Below are 24,347 nucleotides of genomic sequence, written 5' to 3'. Positions count from 1 at the left end.
CCTCTTACTGACACAAAAGAGGTGTGACTGGAAACCTGCACGGGTCACCCCAGCTAGTCAGACAGCCACTGAGCATATCAATCAGGCAACGAGCCAGCTAGTCAGCAGGCCAACCAACTCGCCAATCAGCAACTAGCCAGTAAGGCAGTTACCGGGTGGCCGGTGGTCAGTCAGTCGCCCAGCCAGCTGGTCAGCCAGTCAGTCATAGCTAGTTAGCTGGTCAACTGGTCAGCCAGAAGGCTGGTCAGTTGGGGCCAGCTGGCCAGTCAGCCCTGAAGCCAGTCAGTCAACTTTTATTGAGTGCTTGGCAAGCCTGGGGAAGCCCTCTCTGTGTTAGAACCCAGGACAGAAAAAGAAATGCAAAAACGTGGAAGACATAGTCCCTGCCCTCAAGGGGCTTACAGCCTTTTTAGGGGTGCAGAATGTACATTTACACACAAAACCAGATTTTTAAATGTATAAACACAAAATCCAAATAAGTGCAAATCGATATAGTATTAATCAAATACAAAAGAGAGGAAGGCATGATGAAGGAGCAACCAGGGGACAGTGGACAGTCGGGAAGGCTTCCATGGGCTGAAGGGGGGCGGCGAGGAGGGCAGGGTGGAATTGGGGAGCCGGGGCGAGGAGCAATAGGGACACATCTTTATCAATAATGTGGGCCAAGACAACGGAAGACACGCCTCGTGTGCAGGAGACACACTCGGGAGGGCTACGGAGACAGGATGAGATTCAAAACCATTTCAGTGGGCTCAGGTGATGGACAGAAACCACCAAGGCAGTTTTAACAGGGTGAATAGAAACTCCTGCACTTCAGTTTAAAAAAATGAAGTTTCCAGTACTGAATAGACAAGGTCTGGCTTGACAGAGGTTTCTGAGAAATGGAACTAGGGAACTTTTAACAGACTACAAACTCAACATATAACAATAATATGATGCACTTGTTAAAAAGAAAAAAAACAACTAATGCAATCTTAATCTGTATGAGTAGAAGAATACTGTCCAGATAAGGAAGGTGACAGTCCCACTGTACTCTGAGCTGGTCAGACAACATCTGGAGCACTGTGTCCAGGCCTGGGTGCCACATTTTCAGAGGGACATTGACAAACGAGTGTGTCCAAAGGAGTGCGACCAGGATGGTGAGGGGTCTGAAAACCATATCATATAAGGAATGTTTGAGGGACTTGGCCACATTTAGCTTCGAGAATTCTTAAAGGGGACATGGCTAACTGACTTTAAAAATCTGAGGGCTCTCAGGAGAACCAGAGGGATCAGCATAGGAGGGGCAGGGAAGTCAGTCATGGCCTGAAAGAGGAAGGACTTCCTCTCTGAGCTCGTGGGATCCCAGTGGTGGGGACTCCTCGCCTGGCACTGGGAGAACATGACCCGAAGTCAGCTGACTCCCTGTCAGGGATGTGGAAGGGGATCCCCCTTTGGGGTGGGATGCTAGGCCAAAGGCACGCCAAGAGCCCTTCTGAGACTAAGGTTCCATGAATCTCTAGGGAGGGGGATCTACATGAATCTACAGGGAGGGGAATCTACAGGGAGGTAGAAGGGATCTTAGCTGGGGAAAAGGTCTGAAGTGGGCTGCAAACAGAGGGCAAGTTGGCAAGAGGTGAGTGTTGAGGGCAGTGGCTGGAAGGGCTTGCAAGACAAGCTGAGAAGATTTCAGCTGCTCTGGGATAGAAGGGGGCAGCAAGACTAGAAGCCCCAGGGCAGAAATAATGACCCAATGCAGAGGCAGTAGTGCCAGGTCTCAGAAGGGGTGGAAGGAATAGAGGACGGAGGAGAGACCCAAGGACCCAGGAAGGAGAGTGTTGGCAGGATCTGGGGGCAGATGGAAAAGGGAGTAGGAGAAAGGGGAGGCAGTCAGGTGTGAGGGCCTCAGGGGAGTTGGCATCACCAATAGGTTAGGGTTACTGGAAAAGGGTGTGGCTAATTTTCAGGGTGGAGAGAGATTATATCAGAGGCTTACCTTAGAATTCCTCCTACACGGGCAGTTCCACCTGTCTGTCCTCGTCCGGGGTCAGGGGGCTGGGGGGAGAGCACAGCGCTGGCATAAGACTTCAGCAGGGGCAGGGAGTGAGCGGGCCCTCCAACTTTATCCCACCTTCCGCTTATGCTGTAGTCCTCTCTGATTTAGAGGACCCAGAAGAAATCAGGAAACTTCCTGGATATCTAGGAAGGGGATGCGTTTCCTCTTTGCACAAGCCCCATACTATTCTGAGCTCCATTTCTTCAGAGCTAATGGAAACTGTGGAGGGGAAGTAGACATCAAGACAGGACACCAGCACCCCTGCCACACTCTCACCTGCCCTCCGGTTGCTCCATGGGGGAATCCACCGTGTGAGGCTCTCGATGGCTCTAGAGACAGGAAAGAGCAGGCTCACTGATGAGCTGGGAACGGGAGGGGGGCGGGTGGGGGGGGTGCGCTCGTGAAGCCAGTGAGGGAATTATAGAAGTCTCCCCCAGAAGTGGGGACTGGCCAGAGGGCCGGAGAGCTTGCTGAGGCTGTCTCCTCTCCCAGGCAGGCTGTTTCTGCCCACCAAATTGGGGCTGGGGGGTGTCCGTGCCCCGGGCTCTGCAGAGCCTGCAGTGAATGCCCGGCCCTGACACTCACAGTGTCGCTTTCCTGCCCCATCTCCTCACCCACCTGGGGTTCTCATCCTGCTATCAGCCCAGGAATATTCTTTGCCATTCCCTTCGGCTCCAGTCCCTTTCACAACCCGAGAGCCTCAGTTCTTCCCTTTCCTGAAGCAAGCCCCATCCCTGTTTGAACCTCCCGTCCTCTGTGCTCAGTCCGCCTCCTTTCTCTCTGAAAAACCCAGTCAAAATCCGAGCAGGCCTTCAACCCGCTCCTCCACCCAGCCACTGCCTGACCAGCAGCCTCGGCTCCCGTGTCGGCCCTTCTTACCCGCCGCTTCCGCCTATAGAGCAGGAGGCCGCCGACGGCCAGCAGGACCAGGATGATGCTGGACAGGGGGAAGACAAACCCGGACGGCTGGAGGTCGGAGGCTTCCACGCGCTGCCTGTCATGGCCTGCATCAGTCAAAGGAACGGGGTTAAAATGGGCCGGGGGCCTGGCTGCCCTGTCACTGGCTTGTCCTCCTTCCAGCTCTGCAGGGCTCCTCCGTTCCCTGGTGCTCCTCTTGCCCTCCAGCTCCCCAAGGGGCAGCATACTGCCCCAGGAGTGACTTCTGGGAAGCTGTGGCTGAGCAGAAAGGGTGGAGGGGCTGCTGAGGCCTTGCGGGCGCAGAGATGGGGTCCTGGCGGAATCCTGGTGGTCTCTGGGCAGGGCAGACGAACGGTCTGTCTTCTCAGGTGTGTGATTCTGGGCCTGGCCAGTGGGTGTCCCGGGGCCCATCTTGGGCAGGGAGGTGACAGTCTCATCTGCTGGCTGTCGGCCCTCTGCCAGTTGGGGGAGTGGAGAGGATGCTGGGAGGAGGTCGCTGGGGCTGGCCATCTCTGCCTGGACGCTGCTTCCTCCCAGGCTGGAGGAGGAAAGCTCTGCCCCTTGGGGTACAAGCTCCTCACTAGCCTCTCCGGAGGCCTCTTCTAGGGCCCAGTCAGTGCCCAATACAGAGTCAAGAACGTCGTCCACCCCTGGAAGGCGGGCCCCAGCAGAGGGATGTGGCTGAGCTGAGTCTTCGGTGGGGCTGCCCTCAACGCCTGGGGTCTCCAGTGTCTCAAAGCTCTGGCAGGTGCTCCTGGGTGGTCGCTGCTTGGCACTGCCTGGGTGGTTGCTGCTTGGCACTGCCTGGGGTTGCTCACCAGGCAAGAGGGAGCTGCCCTCTGTCCCCTCAGAGTCAGACCAGGTCAGGCCGGCCATAGGGACTTTTGAGCGGGTGAGGGGCTGCTGAGGGGAGACAGAGGCCAGGTCACTGCTAGGGATGGCTTTGGGGTACAGGCAGTTGCAATCAGGCTTGGTCACCACATCTGAAAGAACCACAGAGAGAGGGAGAGAGAAAGACGGGGAGAATATAGAGTCACCAGGCTTCAGCACAGCTTTCTCAGAGGTGGGGTGGAGAAGGGTATATGGGTCTGGGCATCCCTTCACCCCCTAGCTCAGCCCTGGGGCTGAGGAGAGGACAGGACTGGAACCAATGCTCATGACAAAGTCTGTAGGCAAGGAAGGTACAAACACAGGGTCTCAGGGCAGAAAGCAAAGAGCGGGGATGAAAGCACAGACTGGGGTCAGGGAAGACCAGAGAACAGCCCACCCCGGTTCCAGCCATCCAAGCCAGAGGTGAGCAGCAGCCAGGCCAGGCAGTTCAACAGTGGCTTCCGGGACCAACACAAGACACCCTTTAGCCCCAAGACACTGCATCGGTTGGAAAGCAGTGCAATGGTTTCATGCACAACCAGGGAATCACACAGCACAGCCACAGGCGGGAACAGGCTGGGGCTGGAATGTGGCCAAGGCTTGAGGCCTTGGGATTGAAGCAAAGACACTGGGCATGGCCGTTGGCGGGTCTCAGGACCTCAGCAACTGCCTCAGGCAGCAAGGTTGAATGTAGGAGGCACACGTGGCACAGGATGCAGAGACGAGGACGCAGGGTACACATGTGTGCAGTTGGATCAGCACTGGGAGAGTTTTTGAGTGACGCTCAGACTTCAAATCCAGCCTTGTCCCTTGAGGGGACAGCAAGACATCCTGGGAACTTCTGGAGCGCCAGGGTATCCTGGTAGTTTGCAGCAGAGCTCCTGGAGCAAGGGCCCCGACTCCCCGATGGAGCCTCTGCTCCTTCCATGGAACCCCCTATATGGCCATCCAGCCTGCAGAGCCGGTGGGGAAAGCCCCCATGCCTATGGGGCTCACCAAGAGGGTCCCTCCTCTCCACTCCCTAATCTCACAGCCTCCAGTGTGATCCTTCTGAGGCCTGGACACGCAGACATAGTAGATGTGCATGCACACACGTCAGGGAAGACACCTGCCTAGGACGACCAGAGGTACATGAAGCCACACGTGTACACGGAAGCACGTCTACACACACAGGAGCATGACAGCAGCCAGGCTGCCTCCCGGGGCGGGGGGGGGGTCCCTCCAGCTCTACTTCTCACCTCTCGGTTCTGGCTCTGTTCCACACATCCTTCCCCCACACCCACCTACACACTTGCTGGCTATTTGGGTGCTTACCTTGGCTAGAGCATTTAGCAAAGCTGTCATTGCAGTTCTTGCTGAAAATCTTCCAGTCCTTTTTAAGGAAATTCTTTGTTTCGTTAAAGATACTCTTGATCTTCTCCAGCAACTGGAGGGGCGTCTCAGAGAAAGTTCGAATACAGGCCTGGAAGGAGAGCAGCACCCCCTGGTGAGCACGGGCCTTGACCCCCAAGTCTCTGGCTTGTTTGTCAAACTCCCTTAGCCTTTCTCATATTTCTTCTTTTTCCCTTTTGTTTTTTCCCTCTACTCTCCGCTGATTGCAGCAGAATCAGCCCTGAGATTGTGAGATATGTCATTTATTCAAGGATCTATTTAGCATATATTTATATACTAGGCATATAGTAAGTACTTGGGAATCATAAAATGAACACGAGATAGGTGCTTGCTAGCCAACATGGAGTCCAGATGGGCATTGGCAATAAAGACTATTCCAAGTGCAGTGAGCCCCATGAAGAAATATAGAATGATCTGGGAGTATGTTCAACAGAATTTCCTCAAAGAATCACCTAAGAGATAAGCAAGCGTTAACCAGGAAAGGCAGTGGGTTGGAGGGAGTTGTCCAGGCAGAGGGGACAGGATGTGCAAAGGTCCTGAGGCAGGAAAGAACCTGAAACAGTGAAAGACTAAAAGAAGGCTAGAGAGGGCTGTAGCACTGCCATCTAGGACGGGAGTGGTGAGACCCACAACTGAGTGAGAGCGGCAAAGGCCAGGTTGTGAACTTGCTGGTCCAGAACTGTAAACTCCGTCCATAAAGCAGAGAGAACCTCTGAGGGTTTCTTGGGAAGTGGATGGTGGCACAGTAAGACTTGAGCTTTAGAAGGTTCGTCCTGCCACGTGCTGTGGTGTGGAGTGAACTGGAGCAGACCATGGACGCAGAGCTTCTCTGGCACTGGGATGTCTAGAAAGGAGGCCGAGGCTGCCCAGCCCTGACTGTTGAACTGCTCTATTCTTTTCTGCTTGTGGGACCCAATTTCCCACCCCTACTGGGGCCCTGAGAAGTTTCCCACACTTCTGGTTTTCCTCCTACCCCTCCAGCTGCTCCTTCTGTCTCCCCTCCTCCACCTGACTTCCAAATGCCCGCGTCCCCCAGGGATCAGCGCTGCGTCTACCTCGCCTCTCACAGCAGACACTGCCATGCATTCCCATGCCTTCAGCGCTGACCTGCTTGCCTAACTGCCAAGTACCGAGTTTCCCCTCTACTGGAGCTACAAGGGGCTTTGCTAGCCTCCCAGGCATCACACTGTGCCCACTTCCTGTGCTTAGTAGGCCCTTCATCAATGTTTACCAGCTAAAGGGATGAATGTCAAGTAAAGACCTGGCTGGGGCTCAGCTCCATCAGTCACCGGTGAGGTGGCGCTGGCCAAGTGAATATCTAGTCTGGGCTCATTTCCTCATCTGGAAAGTCAAAACAATAACCTCTGCCAGCCTCCCCACCCCCCAGGCTGTTGTAAGAAACAGGGAAGCTGGCTCTATCTCAGCCAGAAGTCCTGATGCCATCAGTCTCTCTCAGGAGATTCTTGCTGCAGGTTAGCTGCTCATAAATGGCCTCCATGCCAATGGCCACCTGCCTGTGGGAGCTCTTCACTGTCTACGTAAGACTCCCTCTCTCCGGAGCCCACCCCCCCACATTTACACTGCTCTACTGCAGTATCTGGGGTCAGGGCGGGGTTGAGAGGGTGGGGGAGGAGAGGGGTGGGGCGCTTAAATGCATATTCTTAGGCCCACCCCAAGACTCAACGAATCAGACTCTCTAGGGGCGTCCTGGGAGTCTACATTTTAAACAAGCTCCCCACCCCCCAAGTGAGTCTTAGTAAAATCATATTGGGAAACCACAGATTTAATACCCTTATTAGAAGAGGTTTTCTCCCCAGTCCCAGGACTCCCCCGTTACTGCTCTCTCTCCACCCCCTTTAGGAGTCAAGTTCCCCCACAGCACTGTCTCCACCGCCCCTCTGCCTGTTCACCCTGAACAGGCACCAAACAGCCACCTCCATGTTGCAAAATGCAATGGACACTTATCCTGCTTGACTTCCCCAAGCCGCTTCGACAAAGTTGACTGCTCTCTCCATCCTGAAATCCTCCTTTTTATGGGCCTGGTGATGCTAGACTCACTCCTGAGGTGCTACTTTTTGGTGTTCCTCTTCCTCTACCTGACTTCCAGTGCCGGTGCTCCTGGGCCTGCTTCTTTGCTACTTAATGCAGGAGGCCCACAAGCTACACGGGGACAATGCCACACAGTCCCCCAGAGTCACAGGTGACCTTGCTGATACCTCCACATCTGACATCACCAGTGGACTGGAGAGCAGGGGTCCAGCTGCCTACAAATCCTCTCCACTGGGCCAGTTCACAAACAGCCTAAGTTTCACGCACTCCAGTGGGACTCTTGCTCTTCCCAAAACCTGCTCTGCACACTCATCTTCCTCCTTTCAGCATCCCTGGAAATTCTAGGTGCTCCAGAATAAACCATTCTGGACTCCCCCTTCCTCTAAGCTCTTCACAGCCACTGTTCTTCAGACCCACATCTACTTGCCTCCACCTTCCCTGCCGCTCCTATCTCTGCCCTGGCCTTGGCACCTTTGTCTCTCCCAGGCTTCTCACCATCCCTTCTCCACACAGCACCAGAGGGTCTTAAAAGATTCCACTAGGTAACACCCCTGCTCACCATGGCTCCACACACTTAAGACAAAACCCCACATCTTTCAGACCCCAAGATGGCCTGGCTCCAGCCTCCTCTCCTCTCTCTCCCTCACGTCCATGCTTTGGCCACATGACCACGTTGGGACCCCTGAGTGTCCCTGTTCCCGTCACCTTATGGCCGTGCACAGTGTTGCCTGTTCTGAATGCCCTCACCAACCCTACTGCTCCCTAACTTTCAGTCATCTTTGCAGCTCAAATGACTCTTTTCTCATGGTTTCGTTCTCAGTGTTTCTCAGAACACTGTCTGTCTTCTTCTCAAGACCCCTTTAAATTAGAGTCCCTGTCTCTCAGATGTGGCTCTCGTTGATAACTCACTCCCTCAGCAACTTCTGATCTTCCCCTTCCTGGTTTCCCCTCCTGCAATGCAGTTATTACCACCCTACATCCCACATGTTAGATATTTTCTCTCTAACCACCCCAGTTCCACTAATGTAGGGATTTTTGTGTGTTTTCATCACAGCTGTTCCCCAAAGTCTAGAAGAAAACCCGGTACACAATCAATGGACACCCATGACTGTTTGTTGAATGAATAGTCCTTCTAGTTCGTAGTTGCATTTCCTTGTGTTGTTTTTGTGACCGCCAGCGTCACTGACTATGAGCTCTGCGAGGGCAGGACCTGTGTAGCTTGTGGGCCTCCTGCATAATGAGTCCTTAGCAAAGGTTTGTGGAATGAATACATGAGTGAGACCGTGAAAAATGACAAGACGCCAGGCAAGTTGATGTGCTCGGCTCTCGGGCAGGGACACCACCACCGCAGCCCTCCCACCTCGCTCCAGGCCCCCACTACCTTGTCATGCTCGTCATAGTCCTTGGTGAAACAGTGCCCCCGTTTCAGGCTCACAGAGAGCTCCCGGAGCTGCTCGATGGTGTCGGCATTGGCGGTGTTATGTTTGAACCTCAAGGTGTCCTCTATTATATCTTCCACCAGGAAAAATGCCTTCTTAAGGTAGCACACGGGATCTTTCTGGAAAATGAGAACCTGGAGTTTATGGTCTGGTCAATGTGGCCTGGGAACCCTGGCTCTGTGCCAGATGTCACCCAGTATAGGCAGATGAGGGCTGTAGCTTGTCCTAGCCCTACCCCTGGGGGAAGGGACCTGGCCACTCCAGTAAAAGGATGCTGCCCTTGGCTGGTCTTTCATTCTCTCTCTTTAGCGTCTGGCCCTGGAGGCAAGGGAAGGTGGGTTCTGACTAGAGAGATCTTGGGATTTCTGGAAGATGAGGATTTTGCAGAATGGGGTGCACAGGTAGGCTTGGTTCTGGCGAGCCTTCTGTTTCTCTTTTGGCATGCTTTCACAAAAAATCCTCCACTGCTCCTTCTAGTCCTTCAGGATACAGGGGTACTGAGGATCACCTCCTGATTCAAAGAATAACCTCAGCGTTTTGTCTCTCTAAAGAGATGGTGGATGTCCCAGCAGAGATAGTTTTCGCTCTCTGTTCCAGCACTGTTTCAACATTAAATGCTGAGTAGGTGAGTAAATGAAATTCTGAGGTTGCTCTGTGGACTATGAGGTATCTCCAGCTCTATCAGGGGTGTGTGTGGGTTGGGATGTCGAAGTTCAGAGCTAGGAGCAGCCTCTGGATATGATGGGGCTTTTGTATTCAGCACAAGATGAACAGAGCAAAGTGATTCCTGGCGTGGGCCACTGTGAACACGGTACAGATGTTGGGAAGAGCGTGTGCAAAGGCTGGGAGGCAGGAAGGAGCAGGGAATGAGGGAGAGCAGGCAGGACTATGTGGAGGGGACTGGAGCTTTTATACCTGGGCTAAGCAATCTGGGTTTTCTCTGGAGTGAGGGGTCCCCCAGAGAGGTCTGTAGAGGGAAGTGAAGGGAAGGGATTAATTCAGAGACACCCCACCCCACCCCAGCCCAGTGGCAGGATGAAGTATACACTGGAAGATAGTTAGGAGGCTAGTTAGGAAGTTCTGGAAAGTGCCCAAGCAACAGATGGATAGGGTGAGGGTAGGGCAGAACCCAGGGCTGCTGGGAGGCAGAACCTGCAGCTTGATGGCTGGGTGGGTGTGAGGTAGGAGGGAGAGGCACAGGGTTGGACTGACATCCTGGCTGATGGTATGTCTGCTGGATGGAGGTGACATCCTTAAGCAAAGCACATGACCCAAAAGAAGTATTGGTTTGGGCCTCCCCGGCGGCGCAGCGGTTGAGCGCTGGGTTGCGAAGCTGCCCGCAGCCTCTGCAGCGCCAGTTCGATCCCCGGCTGCTCCCCGGCCACCGGAGGAGGGTCCCACATGGCGCGCAGACCTCTCCTGCCGCCCGCTGCTCCCCTCAGCAGTGTACTTCGGTCCTTCTGCCTGCTCTGCTCCCCGCTCTGGCTCTGGTGAATTCTCTCACCCTCCCGCGCTTCTGACTATACCCAGTGCTTGTATAAACAAAACAAAACAAACAAACAAATAAATAAATAAATAAAACATGCCTCTATTAAAAAAATAAATAAATAAATAAATATTTTTTTTTTTTTTTTAAAAAAAAGAAGTATTGGTTTGCCACAGGCCCTAGAGCCAGTCTGCCTGGATTCAGATCAGGTCTCTACCACTTACTGGCTCTGCTCCCTAATCTCTCTGAGAACAAAAAGCAAGATTAGTACACCGGGCAGTGGTGTTCTGTCAGGATTAAATCAGAAAAGTGCCCAACACACAGTAAGCATGTGAAAGGTTGCTGCAAGGGATCTGACCCTGCACGCTGCCCAGCCCTGGACCCTGGCACACCAGACCTGTGCTCTCAGGGATCCTCATACCCGCACCCCGCCCGGCTCTAGAATTTCTCCTGACTTTGTGCTCCCACAAATATCCACCCCGGGAAGCTTGTACACAAGCCTTTTAAATAGCGATAACTCACCAACTGCTCCTGGTCTACAAACTCAAAGGCAATTTGGCACGAGGTCTCCATCTGACTGTCAATCTGTAAGAGAGGGCAGTGGGGTATGTGGGGTCTGCAGCTCAACTGAGTTTGTCTAAGAATGGGGACTAGAGTTTCTGGGTGAGTCAGAGTTGGATCCTCATCCACGCCACCAACCACCCCCACCTGCCCAGCCCCCAGCCACACCTGAAAAGCCAGAACCAAGGCTAGGGAAGACCTCTGCCTTCCACGTACCCAGGAGAGGACCACGGAAGAACAAGAGTCCTTTGCCTCCTACCCCATGACATCTGATGGATGCCAGTTTGCTAGTGAGGACCACCGAGCAGAGAAAACAGAACACATGTGGTGTACATGTGTACAGGACACAGGAGGCGTCACATCAGGAATTAAGCAGAGGCTAGACAAACTCTGGGATCTGTAAGGGCTGGGGGTAGATGCCCGTAAAGCTTTTGTCAGCTCCCCAGAGCTGCAGTTCTGTGATTCTAAGCCTCGGAGAGGTTTTTGATCTACCGTGGACTGTGGCAGCAGCCACCTGCAGCAGGGAAAGGACAAGGGTAAGAGGCAGGAGGCACAGCATACAGGTCCCAGCTCCTGAGCCAGTGGTGTCCCACCCTGCTTGCTTGGCCAGATGGATGGTAAATTCTTTTCTTAGCAGGACAGCAGCCACGACAGCAACCTGACTCTGCCTTGCCGAACCACGTTTGGAATTGAGGACTTTATTCTATTAGAATGTGGCAGGGGCTCTCTCACGCCCTGGCAGGTATGTCATCCCAATCCCTGAGGCAGGAACAGGGAAATAAGGGCTGAATGGTGGGAATCAGGCAGGAAACTCCCCTCCGAGTCTGGCTGCAGCCCTCGTGCCAGGCTGGCATCATCTCTGGGGGTCCAGGAGTAGAGACAACATCTGGACATGTAAGCAGACAGGTTCCTTAGAGGAAGTGTCCCACCGTGGGAGAGCAGATAGCACAGGCCTTTCAGAATCCATGGTTAACAGTCTAGGCAATCATTAACCCAGGCGCCCTACTGAAAATCCACCCTGTCTGCTGTCTGTAGGCGAACCAGAGAGGGCGCCAGGGTTGGGGAAAGGGGCAGAGGCACGGACTTGAGAAAGTCAATGTGGGGAGCAACAGTGGAGGGAGGAGGGAGTCTCAGGCCTTGTCCTGCCCCGTTTCTCTGCCTGCAACCCCTCCGTGACCCTGGCCCGGGCCCCTCCCAGCAGGAGAAGGTTGGGTAGGCACAGCCACACTCACCAGGTCCTGGAGCATCTTCAGGTGTCTGTCGGTAATCATTTCGCTACAGTACTGCGGTGGTACCTCCATGGTAATACTCCCGCTCACCAGGAGACAGAGCAGCAGCAGCCAGGGGCCCAGCCATGTCTGTGATAGAAAGACTGTCATTTCTTCCCAGTTCTCACTCTCCCCAGGAATCCCCATGGCCTGCTGAGTGAGACTGGAACACCAAGGACCCCGTGTCTACAATGCTACGGGCTCTGTCACCCACTCCAGGATATGTACATCCCCCAAATCCAACTTTCTCAGGATTTCCTAACAGGCACAGCACAAGCTTGCTCTCCCTCTAGTACCACCCAGATATCATCTCCTCCAAGAAGCCCTTCCAGATTAACCCAGGCCAAGTCAGACTATACTAAACTTCTGAGGACATGAGTCTAAATTCCAATGATACAGAGTGCCAAACTTGTACCTACACATTCTGTCCCTGCAACACCAAATACCGAACCAAGCACCTTGTGAGCTGCCCACTCCTCTCAAGTTCATGTTTATGCTCTGGCTTCCAGACTTGGAGGCAGACACATTTCCCTTGGGCCCAGCCCTTCCTCCCACCTGATTCCACAGGTCTGGCTCTGCCACTGGAAAAACCAGGGGCCCAAACTCAGTTTCACTGGGAACCTATCCCATGTCAGAGACCTTTTGGGGCCCTGGGTGTGTGTGTTAAAAGGAGCCCAATTGATTAATCAGAGGCAGCAGTGCTAGCTCTGGGCCATCCCTGGCTGGCACCTGCCTAGCCGGGTACCTTCAGGCCCTGCATCCAGCAGCCAGACCTTATCACAGCAAGGACATTTTCTGAGATCCTTGTCCTCTTTCAGCACCACCTGGCCCAGGAGTTGCTCCCTCTCACCTCCACCCAGAGTGGTGGGACTGGCTCCTACACCCTGTCACTGCCCTTCCTTATTCCTTTCCCTCACTGAGGTCCCCTTAGCCCTCTCCCTGGCCCTGTGTCTCCCCTTCTCCAGCCAGAGGCACAGGGACCCTTGTACTTCCTGTCCCCAGCCCACGGTGGCCTCCTGGCAGCTGATACCCCCAGATTCAGGGAAATGCTTGTTAGGGTGGAGTGAGAGCTGGCACCTTGCTGGGCTCTGGGCTCTGGACTCTGCTTCAGTAATCCAGATGATGAGACAAATATGGCAAATAAATAGCACACTGGAAAAACACAGGGAGGCTGTGAAACAGCTCACAACACACTGATTTACATGTTACTAAAAGCCCAAACGTTTGCCAGTTCTTGCCAGAGTGCACAGGCAGCTCCGGCCTGGCTACCAGGGAGGTGGCAGCAAAGAGGGGCCTTGGTGAGCTTTGAAAAATGGAGAGAAGTGGATGGCAGAGCGAGGGCAGTCTGGAGGGAGGAGGTACAGGGAGGTCAATACCACAACACAGGGATCTGCCAAGGGTCCTGGCCTGACCTGGGGAGGGAGGGTGTGCGAGGGAGGACAGTCATGGGACTGTGAGGAGGGGTCTTTCTGGATTTGTGCGGCCGCTGAGGAGGCAGCCCTGGTGGGAACTCCAGGCCCTCGGGAGCCTCCGGTTCAGACCCATGGGAGGCAAGCGGCCATGCAAAAGATGTGTGTGCCCCAGGCGAGCTGCCAGGAGGTTCTGAGTGTAAAGGGTATGGAGGAAAAGGTCTCTGGAGGAAGAGGATGCCCGGACAGTCCAGCCTCAGCACTTCAAGATGTCAGTGTTTGAGGACACCGAGGGGGAGGGCAGTGCTTACCCCCCAAGGACGGCCAGGCGTTTAGGGCTGCGTCAGACCTCGGTGTGGGGGGCAGGGCGGCCGCCACTTGGGAGGCTGACTCTGCAGGTGGCCAACAGGCTCCCTTGCACCTGAAATGCCAGTTGTGCCACAGAGGAGGCGCTGGATGGGCATCCAAGGGTTAACACTCCAGCTTGCATCTGGCTGGGCTGACTTCCCCTCCTCCTCTTCCCTCCCACCCACCAGCCCCAGCCTCTGGGGCAGCCAGAAGGAATCTCTGTGGCAGGCTCCCAAGAGATGCTGGGACATCTCCGCCCAGCGGTCCAGCCTCAGCTGCCTCCCATTCTAGTCCATCTTCCCCGTCGACAAGATCCCTGGAGAGACTTGGGCATGAGCGGGCCTTGGGCGCCTGTTGAAAACCACTGTTTCCTTCTCTTTCTGATGGTTTCACTTGCAGCCCTTATATGCCTCGATGCCAATCACCTCACCCTTCCCGAGTTCCCCTCTCAGCCCTGTCTCCTCTCTCAGGGGGGCTCTTCCTGCCTGTGGATCTGCTCTTCCAGCTCCCGCTCACCCACTTGCTAGCTCTTCCCTTGCCCTCCAAATATTTTTCTCTTGCCATTCCCCAGTTTCTCGTCCCTTCTCCACCAGGGCGCCTCTGATGCAGACCTGCTGCGGGACCACCACTCTTCAGCAACAGTGCCACCTGGCATCTTCTAGGAGTGGCAGCCCTTACTGCCCACGGTGTGAGCAGGGCGTCCCCCATGCAGCCCTAAACACAGCCCCTGTCCACAGTTCTCAACACCAAACCCTCTTTCCACCTTCTACCACCCCCAAGCCTGGGATCTCCTCCAAATGACTGAAGCAGATTTTGCAAGAAAGACATTCAGATCTAGTAGTCCCAGGCAACTCGGGGTCCAGTCCCTCCCCACCCCCGACCCAAACAGACTTGACCCAGCCACTTCGACCCCAATAACTCCTGCCCTGCGTGTGAGCTGGAACAAGTGTTGGCTTGTCTGACTCTTCCCTCCTGCCAGCAGGTTCCCAGCCCAGGCCCTGGCATTCTAGAAGCTGGATGCCCCTGAACTTTCCCCATGCAGAAGCACCCACTCCCCAGCAGGGCCTGGAAGCATGTGTGTGGCCAATAAGGTGGGTACCCACCGGGGCAGCCACCCTCAGCACATGGCCACTCTGCCCGTCCCTTGGCTTTGGCCGGCAGAGACAGACAGGAGCCGTGGACTGACACCTCGCCTCTGCCTCTGCCGGGGGCTGCAGGCCCCTCTCTCCCTGCCGCCTTGGCTCAGTGTTCCCCTCCTTGCCATGGGGTAAGCAGCCGCCCCTTTCCCGGGGCAGGGCTGCAGCCCAGGAGCCGCGGCAGGCAGGGCAGCTCCGACCTCAGCCGGAGCGCACGCGTGGCTTCGGGGCGCCCGCAGCAAAGATGGGAAGGAAACCCGAGCCCGGGGCCACGGCGGGGGATCCTCTGCAGCCGCGCGCGCGGGCGGGCGGGCGGTTCCGAGGGGCCGCGCCTCAGAGCCCCCCGCGCCCCCCCTCCGCCTGGCCCGGGGCCCCGCGCGGAGGCCGCCTCTTACCGTGGGAGGGCAGCGCCCGGCGGCGCCCCGCGCGTTCATGCGGACTGCTGGGTCCCGGCCGGGCGCGGCGGCCGCCCTCGCTCGCTCGCTCGCCGGCCGCTGCAGACTCCGCGCCCCGGCCGGAGGGTCGCGCCGCTGTGCCGGCAGCCGAGAGACCCGCAGCGCGGAGCGGACCCGGGCAAACTTTCACTTTCCCCGAGCCGGGCTGCACTGGCCAGCGCCTCGGCACAGCCTTTTAAGCTGTGGGGCATGTGGTTTATGGGAAATCACCCTGGAGAGGAGCCAGCGCACACTCACGCGCGCGCGCGCACTGACACAGACACACACTCTCCAGCGGGCGCGCGGGCCGCTCCCCTCCCCCACCCGGCCGGGCTCCCCCCGCCCGGCTCTCCGGGCGCCCTCCGTCCTCCGCGCTCGCTCCGGCGCCTCCAGGAAAGTAACGCGGGATCCGCCGCCTCCCGCCTCTCGGCGCGCGCCGGCTTCGGGCCGAGCCTCGCCTTTCCTTCCGCGCGCTCAGGCGGATCCGGTGTTCGCTCCCTCTTTCTATTATTCCCCCCGAGGGACTTTCCCTCCAGGCCTGAAAATTCCCAAATCGGAGCAGGAAATGGGCTGAGAGCTGGGGCAAACACTGAAGCCGGGGCCTCCCCCGCGTGCGCGCCGGCGGCACCTAGGTCCCCAAGCAGCCCGCCCAGCCTCTCGTCCCCGTGCTGGGGCCAGGGTAAAGGGCAAGTGGACTGGCTACCTGGCCAGAAGGGGTGGGGCCCTGCCCTGTGACAGGGAACTGGGAGGCTCCGTGTGTGCCAAGAGACACTCCAGCTCTTGACCTGCTGGTGATAATGCTGGCTGGCACCCACGCGCCCTCCAGACAGCCATGACCTGGGGAGATTGGCACCTGGGCCCTGGATTTCCCTGGATGCATCTGGAAATGCATTTACTGAGATGATTAATCACGTTTCTTCTCTACAGGAGAATAAATTAAATGAGATCTAATAGAATGCGTCTATTCATTACAATGTCGACTTCAGGAGCCTTCTCTTTCCATTTATATGATTCAGTGTTTCAATCCCTCCGTGAGACAGCCCCTGCAGAACAGATGAGATACGGCCTGGTCTGGAAGAGGCGTCTCCTGTCCTTTGCTCCAGCCCCAATCAATAATTTCACACAGCATGGCTTTGCGCATCACGCTCCCTCTGCTTGTACTGCTCCTTTCCCATGTCTTCTTAAGGCAACTGGTCATCCTCTAGGTTGAAATCACACTGCACCGTCTTCCAGCAAAGTCTCTGGTTCCCCAGGCAGATTATGGGTACCTTTTTCTGTTCCCATCAGCCTTGGCTCCTTCCTCCTTGGTGGCCCCATAATTTCTCACTCCCTCATTTTCTCCATTATTCCAAGGGGTAATTAAGGTGATACTGATACTTAAATCAGCATCCAACTGGCCTAATTAAGACCTCTCCAGATTGTTCCTTTGTTCATTTACTTTCCAATCCTACCTAGCACATAATAAATGGGTTAATAGTTAATAGTGGTTGAGTGAGTTGAATGAGGTCATTAGAGAATAATTTATTCATCAGACAAATAAGCCCCAAGTGGCTTCCTCGTGGCAGGACTGTCCTGGGCCCGGGTAGGATGGAGTACTTCCTAGTGTCGTCCCTTAGGAGTGTGGGCTGGACGGAGGGAGCTCAGAGCCTTGAGGAAGGAAGATAAGAGACAAACCCAGCCAGAGGAAGGAGGTTGAGGGTTTACTTCCCCCCAGGCATGTTTTGTCAAGTGGTGCCCCAGTACAAAAACTATTTTAAGATAACATGTTGATACTACAGTTCTTACGACCTAATAAGAGGTTAGAGGAAGTAATGTGAGGAGATAAGCCTCTTGACTTGCTAAGTAGGGAGTCAAATTTTACCTGCTCCTTCCTTCATCTACCCAGCCCTACCCTGGACTGGCTGAGGCCTTGTTAGAAACCGGCTCTGGCTCTGGCTCTGGAAGGTGGGTTTTCAGTCTCCTGTCATAGGGCAGAATGAGGGGTACCCCAGGATCCCAAACCTGTCTGCTCTAAGTGGGTTCTGACAGTCACTGCTGCACCAAGACAAACATACTCTTAGTGTGTAAGACTTTCAATAGAAAATAACTTTAGGACAATTGGTGTGCAATAAAGAGAAGAGAAAGAATATCGTTCCCAAATGAAGCACCCAAAGTTACCTACCCCCTCGTGGGTAATGCCCAGCCAAACAGGGTTGGCCCAAAGCAGGGTAGCTGAGGCCCAAAAGCCTGCCATGAGTCTAAGGCACCTTCTGGCGGGGACACACAGGAAAGGGACAGAAGGGACTAGGCAAGTCTGGAAGGTAAGGAGCAAAATCAAAATCAAGATAAAGGCTGCCATTGTTAACCTCCCGTGGTCTCTCACCCACGTGTCTTTCAAGAGTCTCCTCCAATGTCCCCCAAGTCTCTGGTCCAAGTCCAGGGCCGAGAAGCAAGTTCTTCCTATGTCTCTCTGCTCCATGCGCCTCCTCCAGTGTTCTTTCTTCATCTCTGTCCCGGTCCTCCTCCCTAGTATTCCTCCAGGCTTCCTCCTGGTTTCTCAGTCCTTTTCCCAGTCTTTCTTCAGCGTCTCCTTCCTGTTCAGCCCCACCTTCCTTGGGTGGGGCAGGGAACCTGGAACCTCCCCTTTCTATGGATCTCACAGGGTTACACTTCAATTGAAGTTCTTTACATATTCATGTGTGAACCCTGACCCTACCTCTTACCAGCTCCGCCCATCATTTGCTCCGTGACTGGACAAACCTCTGTCAGCCTCAGTGTCTTCATCTATACAATGGGGGTGTCAATTTGTCTCTCTCACCAAGGTGTTGAGGATTGGATGGCACGATTCCTGTGAAGTGTTTAGCACCATGCCTGAAGTAGTAACAGGGTGACCATTATAGCAGTGGACAGCAATGGTAATAGTAATGATAACAGTACTAGCAAGAGAGCCTAATAATAACAGTACCAGTAAAAATAGCCTAATTATAGTAGTAAGTGATACTCTTATTTCTATCCTTGCCATGTCTACTCTCACGGGTCTGAAACAAGGACACAGCAGGGTACAGTGGACTTGGGAGTCCCACTGTCAGTTCTAGTCCCAGCTTTGCCACCCATTTGCTATGTGACTTTAGATAAAACCCTTAATGCTCTGAGCCTCTCTTTCCTCTTTTGTACAATAACAGTGAAAAGTCCTTTGCCCAAGGAGTGACTATAAGGTCAAGTGAGCAACATATGGGACTCGAGGGTGAAAAGAGTGTGCAGAATAATTGTTTGGGACTGTGGGCTGTAGGATGCCGGGAGGCTCTGCCTGCAGGGGCTGCAGTGGGATTAGCATGTAGCCCTGGGTAACTGAGACTCCTTGTGGGACTTGCAGATGTCTCACCTCGGTTACCTTCAAAGGAGAGGGTGTGACTCTGCCTGACCTCAGGCAACTTTCCCACCAGACACAGAGGGATAGAGGCTGGAAGAGCCTAAGAGTATCTGGTGGTGCTGCCCTGGAATTTTCTCCGCACTCACGCCTGCACTGGGTGGAGACTGCTGTCCCTTGCCTCTGTGTGTCTGGCTGGGAGATCTGGGGTAGGTAGGTGCTGGCCAGGAATCAGGGTCATGCTGTTAGGGGGAAAGGATGTCCTGCGCTAACTTTATACAGGCTTTGTGGACTTCACCCCCAATTTAGACCAAAGCCATCAGGACATTGGGAAAGACAAATCCCGACACCACCAAAGAGAAGGTGGCTGGGACCTGAGGGTGGAGTTAAGCAGTCAGGTTGGGTATAAAAACCAAACATGTGGGCCTTGCGCTCTCTCGCGCTCTGCTCGCCTCCTGGCTTCACGGCTCCTGGCTGGCGGCCAGCTCTCAGAGCGCCATTTGGGACTCCAGATCGGCGGATCGGGTAGGACTCATTTAAAACTTTGTCTCCCACTTTTCTCCCTGAGCTGTACATTTCCTCATTTCCCCTTCCCTTGTGAATAAACCTTTTATGAACCTTTCGTGTGTGCCTGCAGCAGAGCACTGATAAGTCCTTTCAAGCGCGCGGGTGAGGACCCACACAGTCAGGCACCCCGTTTTTTATCAGGGCTGCCCTATAACAATGCCAGCAGGATGGTGCCACCTGCATGCCCCTCTTTGGTTGTTCATACCTGCGCCTGCCCTTTCTCCATCAGGAGTGTTATAAGAGAAGCTTTTCTGCCCCACTTTGCCTGGGAAAAGCAAATGGAGGACCAGACAGGTGAAGTCACCTCCTCCAGTGTCACATGTGAGTCGGACAATCTGGGGTGGGAGCCTTGGGAGTGCGGCCTGACGCGAGCCAAGTCTGGGTACTGTGTTCTCTCCCTGGACAGCTCAGCTGCCGTTTTCTCCACTGACTACTGATGCGGTCACGTCCGGAGATGGGTCCTGGGGGAGGCACAGAGGAATTTGGAACCATCCAAGATTTGGGGCTTTAATATTTCCCAGTGTAGCATCGTCAAGAAGGCAGTGCTCAGCTGACCCTGGAATAGGGCAGAAGGGAGTACCAGAGGGGCCCTGCTTGCCCGAGGAGGCCCTGCCTGCCAGAGGAAGGAACCCAGGGTGGGAGGGGAGAGACTGAAAAGAGAAATGGAGATGGATAGCAGGACGTGGGAGGAAAGTCTCATTTGCTGGTTGTCCAAATGGCATTTCCTTGAAATTATTTGTCAGACAATTTCCCCTTGAGAGCTTTTCTAGGGAGTTGCCTTCTATTGCAAAACTAACTTATTTCCTTCCTTCCTTGCTTCCTTGCTTCCTTCCTTGCTTCCTTCCTTCTCCCCACTCTTTTTCTTCCCCTTTTTTCTCTTCTTCCCTATCTGACTTTCTCTCTTCCGCCCTTGTTCCCTTCTTTCGCTATCCCCTTTGCTTCCTTCCGCCAAAGTGGCCCCAAGGATCTTTGGGAAGTGGACTGGGGTGAATAGCAGCAGCCTTGGCAGCTTGGAGCTGCAGAGAAAATGCTGCTGTCTGTCCCAGCGTCCCGCCCTTCTAGCTAGCAGGGGCAACTGGAAATCCCATCTCTCCGCTGCTTCTCCTCCCGCCAGGTCTTTGCACTGCAGGCTGCCCCAAGTCACATCTCCCTTTTTAAGGGGGGGAAAGAGACAGCAGCCAGAAAGGCCGGAAAGCAGACATGATGGGGGAGATCCTGGGACTGGGTTTCTCGTCAATGAAATGGGGATGGTAGCTCCCAGCCAGCCAGCTTCCCAGGGCTTCTAGGAAGATCTCATGTTTGGAAAACCACCAAGAACCAACAGTTGATACTTTGGAAAACCATTGGCGGAGAGGTTAAGACCACCCACTTGCCCGCTGGAGGACAGCCTGCTCTGTCCCTCACCCCCGCGGCCCAGAAACACCTGGGCTGGCTTTGGGGCCCCTGCTGCAGAGCCTCGTCCCTGGCAGGCATTGCTGGGAGGCTGTCTGTACTTGCCGTCCAGCTCTCTCCCCTGCTCTGCGCTCCCTGCCACTGCCCGGCGGGGCACTGTCTCCTGGACCCGACAGAAGAGCTTTGCTCTCATAAACTCCTCGGAGCCTATCAGTCTAACTCATACATTAAGCAGCAATTTATCCACAGTGAATTGCAGCTTCCTCGGGCCCTCCCTACCTCTTAGAGCAACAATCTCTCAGCTGAGAATGCTTCTAGAATCAAAGATTGCTCTACCTTCCATCAGAAAAAGAGAATCACAAGGAGGAGGATGTGTCACTGGAGTCCCAGCAGCAAATCAAGTTCACAGCTTATATTTGAGCCGGCATGTCTGCAGAGCAAACAAGACAGAATTACCTGGAAGCAGGAAGTGAGAACCTTGCCGACTGTGTTCACCTGTCAGTGCAGCGAACATTTTTTTTTTTTTGTAGAATTTTTTTTTAAAAGATTTATTTATTTATACATGCACTGGGTACAGTCAGAAGCGCGGGAGGGTGAGAGAATTCACCAGAGCCAGAGCGGGGAGCAGAGCAGGCAGAAGGACCGAAGCACACTGCCGAGGGGAGCAGCGGGCGGCAGGAGAGGTCTGTGCGCCATGTGGGACCCTCCTCCGGTGGCCGGGGAGCAGCTGGGGATCGAACTGGCGCTGCAGAGGCTGCGGGCAGCTTCGCAACCCAGCGCTCAACCGCTGCGCCACCAGGGAGGCCCAGCAGTGAACATTTTTGATGGCCTGTGCTTCTCACAGCCTGTTGAATTTCATGCTCTTCTTGCTCATAGACTCCAGGGAGACAGACTTGTCAGGGAGAGTTTAACACGCAGCAACAAGAGTAATGATGGGAAATATCCAGGGTGCCCCATGCCCCAGGTTGGCCTGGCATTCGGAAGTCACAGAAGAGAAGCAGAGAGCTAGAGCAGAGAAGAGCCCGGGTTTGGAAGAGTTCAAGTCTAGGTTATGGCTGTGGTTAAAGATTGTTCCTTCCTTGGTTCTCTATGTTGGTTTGCCCAGTGCCGACCTGGAAGACTAAGAGGAGGCCGCCTCTCACAAGAAGGCCAGGCTAGGTGGCAAGAGCAAGGCGTGAGTATGGAGGAGACACCTTTCCAGGATTATTCTAGGAGAGGGGCGGGGAGGCCTGAGTCACCCCTGCTCCAGTCTGTGACTACCCTAAATCTGAGGCCTGGTGCCCAGCTCTGTCCCAGGCCCTCCAGCCAGTTTAGCAAATCTCCCCGGAAGCAGGAAGAGTCACGGCAGCCCTTGAGGGTGGAGCGTGGGGCATAAGAGCGTGAGCTCTGTGGCCCTTCTGGCTTGGGTTAAAATCCTTCCTCTGTCTCCTGTGAGCTCTGTGGCCTGGGCAAGTCACTTAATCTTTCTGTGCCTCAGTTTCCCCATCTGTAAAATAGGGATAATAATGGCATCTTCCTCAGAAAGTTTCTTAAAGTTGAGGCATCATGTGTAAAATGCTTTGATCATGGCCTGGAATATAGTAGGCGTTACCCAGGGGTTAAAGTGAGGCCAAGGGGGCACCCTGTCTGTGGTGTCACCAGTGCCATTCTAGGATCAGTGAGTGACAAGGGGGCTTCAGAGCTGCTACGCCAAGGCCATAGCCAGAGGTCAACAGGGCTAGGGAAGCACTTGGCAGAGGCTGCTTCCACGTCAGGAAAGCCCTTTTCCTTCTGTAAACCTTCCTCTGGATGCTGCTAGGGGGGAGCCCCTGCTCTGGGGCCAGGAGGGTGCTGAAGTGGGGTGGGATAGGGGACAGGCTGAATCCAGAGCAGAGAGGTTGGGCCTGCGCTCTCCCTTGGTCCAGAGAACTCACACTAGGACTCCCTGGGAGTTGCTAAAGGAGCAGGAATTCTGTATCCTTGGGAGCCTCTCCCATTCCCTAACCACAATGGGCCCACAAAGCTGCAGCTGCCAATCACTAGAAAGCCTCCTGATTGTGGAAGCTCCTGCCCCCCCCTCACATTCCAGGGCCCAGAGGGCCAGCCCTCAGGCCTGGAGTGGCCTCCCTTCTCCTCCTGAGGAAGGGAATCAGGGCCTCCGTGTGGCATGAGGCTCTTTGTTGCTGGTAGGTGACATACTATTCCAGGAATTAAATTCCTTCTTGGAGACTTCAGTGACCAGCTCTGAGGTAGGCACTGGGAGGCACCCAAACTAGGCGATCAGATGTGTAGCAGATCCGAGGTTCAGCTCATATCCTGGGCATAGCATTTACTCCCAGGGGCTTTTGGGTAGTGACTAGACCCTTCTGAGCCTCTGTTAATGTGTCTATAAAATGGGGATCATACTAATTGTGATCTCATCATGATCAGTGATAGGATCAAGTTAGAAATTTCCTGGAAAACACTCTGTATCCTTGGGAGACTCCTGGAGATGTTGACGATGGTTAGTGAAGAACTCTGGGTTCGAATTCACGGAGTCTGCATTCCAGATCAGCTGCTCTCTGCTGTGAAGCCTCGGGCAATGTGGGAAAGATAAGTTCCAGTAGCCTCAGCTATTAAGTAGAAAGATGCTACCTGACTGAGAACTTCTGGAAAGTCAATTCAAGTTATACCCAGATCCTGGCTGCAGAGTGGATGGTCAATGACTGTTAGCTACAATCATTCATTGGCGTAATGGTGATAATCCTACTGGGTCAGAAGGCACTGGCCACAGAAAGCAAACCAGGCTCACAAGTGTCTAATGCTCCACTCAGCTGCTACTCTCCAAGCTACAAGCACTCTATGAATATATGCTGATTGATTGAGGATGATTGATCCTGGACTCTGGTGTCAATATCCCTTGAAAAACTGGAAATTCCAAGCCTCCTCCACCAGTCCAGTTGGAGATGGAAACTTCTCGCCTGGAAATCCTCTCCCCGCCTTTCACTCTGCCTTAGATCAGATTGCTTCCCTTGAAGCTCGTAAAACACTATCTTATTAAATTGTGGTTTTACTTAAGATGATTGTCGTGCCAAAGCTATTTTACGGTGAAGAAAGCAGAAAACCATAGAAAATGTATTTTCAGAGCACAATAGAAATCATATCTCTTCTTGGATATTTAAAAATAAGATCATAGATGATATACCTAATTTTTAAAGCCAACTTTGAATATGGGTCTTCTTAGAGTAGAGTTTTGGGGGCACTGTGGGCTCATATCAATCTTGGATACTTGTGCCCTCGGGATTTCATTCTTTTTTGTAAGTAGGAGCCAGGATTTGAGAATTAAATTGTACATGTGCCTTTGACATCACTTGCACGTCTCCAGACATTAGTTAACCTGTTCCTTTACAAGCACCTGCCAGTCGGCAGATCCTGGGCACAAAATCATGGACAAAATCATCCTCACCCTTAAGGAGCTCTCAGGTCTGAGAATGCACTGCCTGTTCCCCACCCCCCACCCCCAGCAACAGGATGGGCATTAGGAGGAGGTGGGGGGTGCTGGGATTATAGAAGGTCATCAAGACTCCCAGGAGGGGGAGACCCTGAAGCTGCATTGAGACAAAAAGTGCACAGGGGCAGAGACAGAGAAGGGACCTTCCAGAGAGGAGAGGAACACAAAGGTCAGGAGAGACAGACATGGGGGGGGAGGGGCGCTCTCCGCAGCAGGGTGATCCTGGAT

At 54.2% G+C, this 24,347-nt stretch overlaps 1 protein-coding gene across 1 annotated transcript; it reads right to left on the bottom strand.

Moving 5' to 3' along the window:
- Positions 1-1,988: 1,988 nt before the first annotated feature.
- On the bottom strand, positions 1,989-15,345 carry CSF1 (colony stimulating factor 1; the record flags this gene model as incomplete). The annotated part of the gene is made up of 8 exons (XM_084241952.1): positions 1,989-2,034; positions 2,312-2,364; positions 2,915-3,936; positions 5,138-5,285; positions 8,646-8,822; positions 10,712-10,774; positions 11,983-12,108; positions 15,307-15,345. The coding sequence occupies 8 exons, from the start codon at positions 15,343-15,345 to the stop codon at positions 1,989-1,991; spliced, it is 1,674 nt and encodes a 557-aa protein (XP_084098078.1).
- Positions 15,346-24,347: the final 9,002 nt, after the last annotated feature.

Source organism: Talpa europaea, assembly GCF_964194135.1.
Source record: "Talpa europaea genome assembly, chromosome: 9".
Classification (NCBI taxonomy): Eukaryota; Metazoa; Chordata; class Mammalia; order Eulipotyphla; family Talpidae; genus Talpa; species Talpa europaea.
Note: the sequence above shows the minus strand (reverse complement) of the source record. Positions and strands in the feature narration are given on the sequence as shown.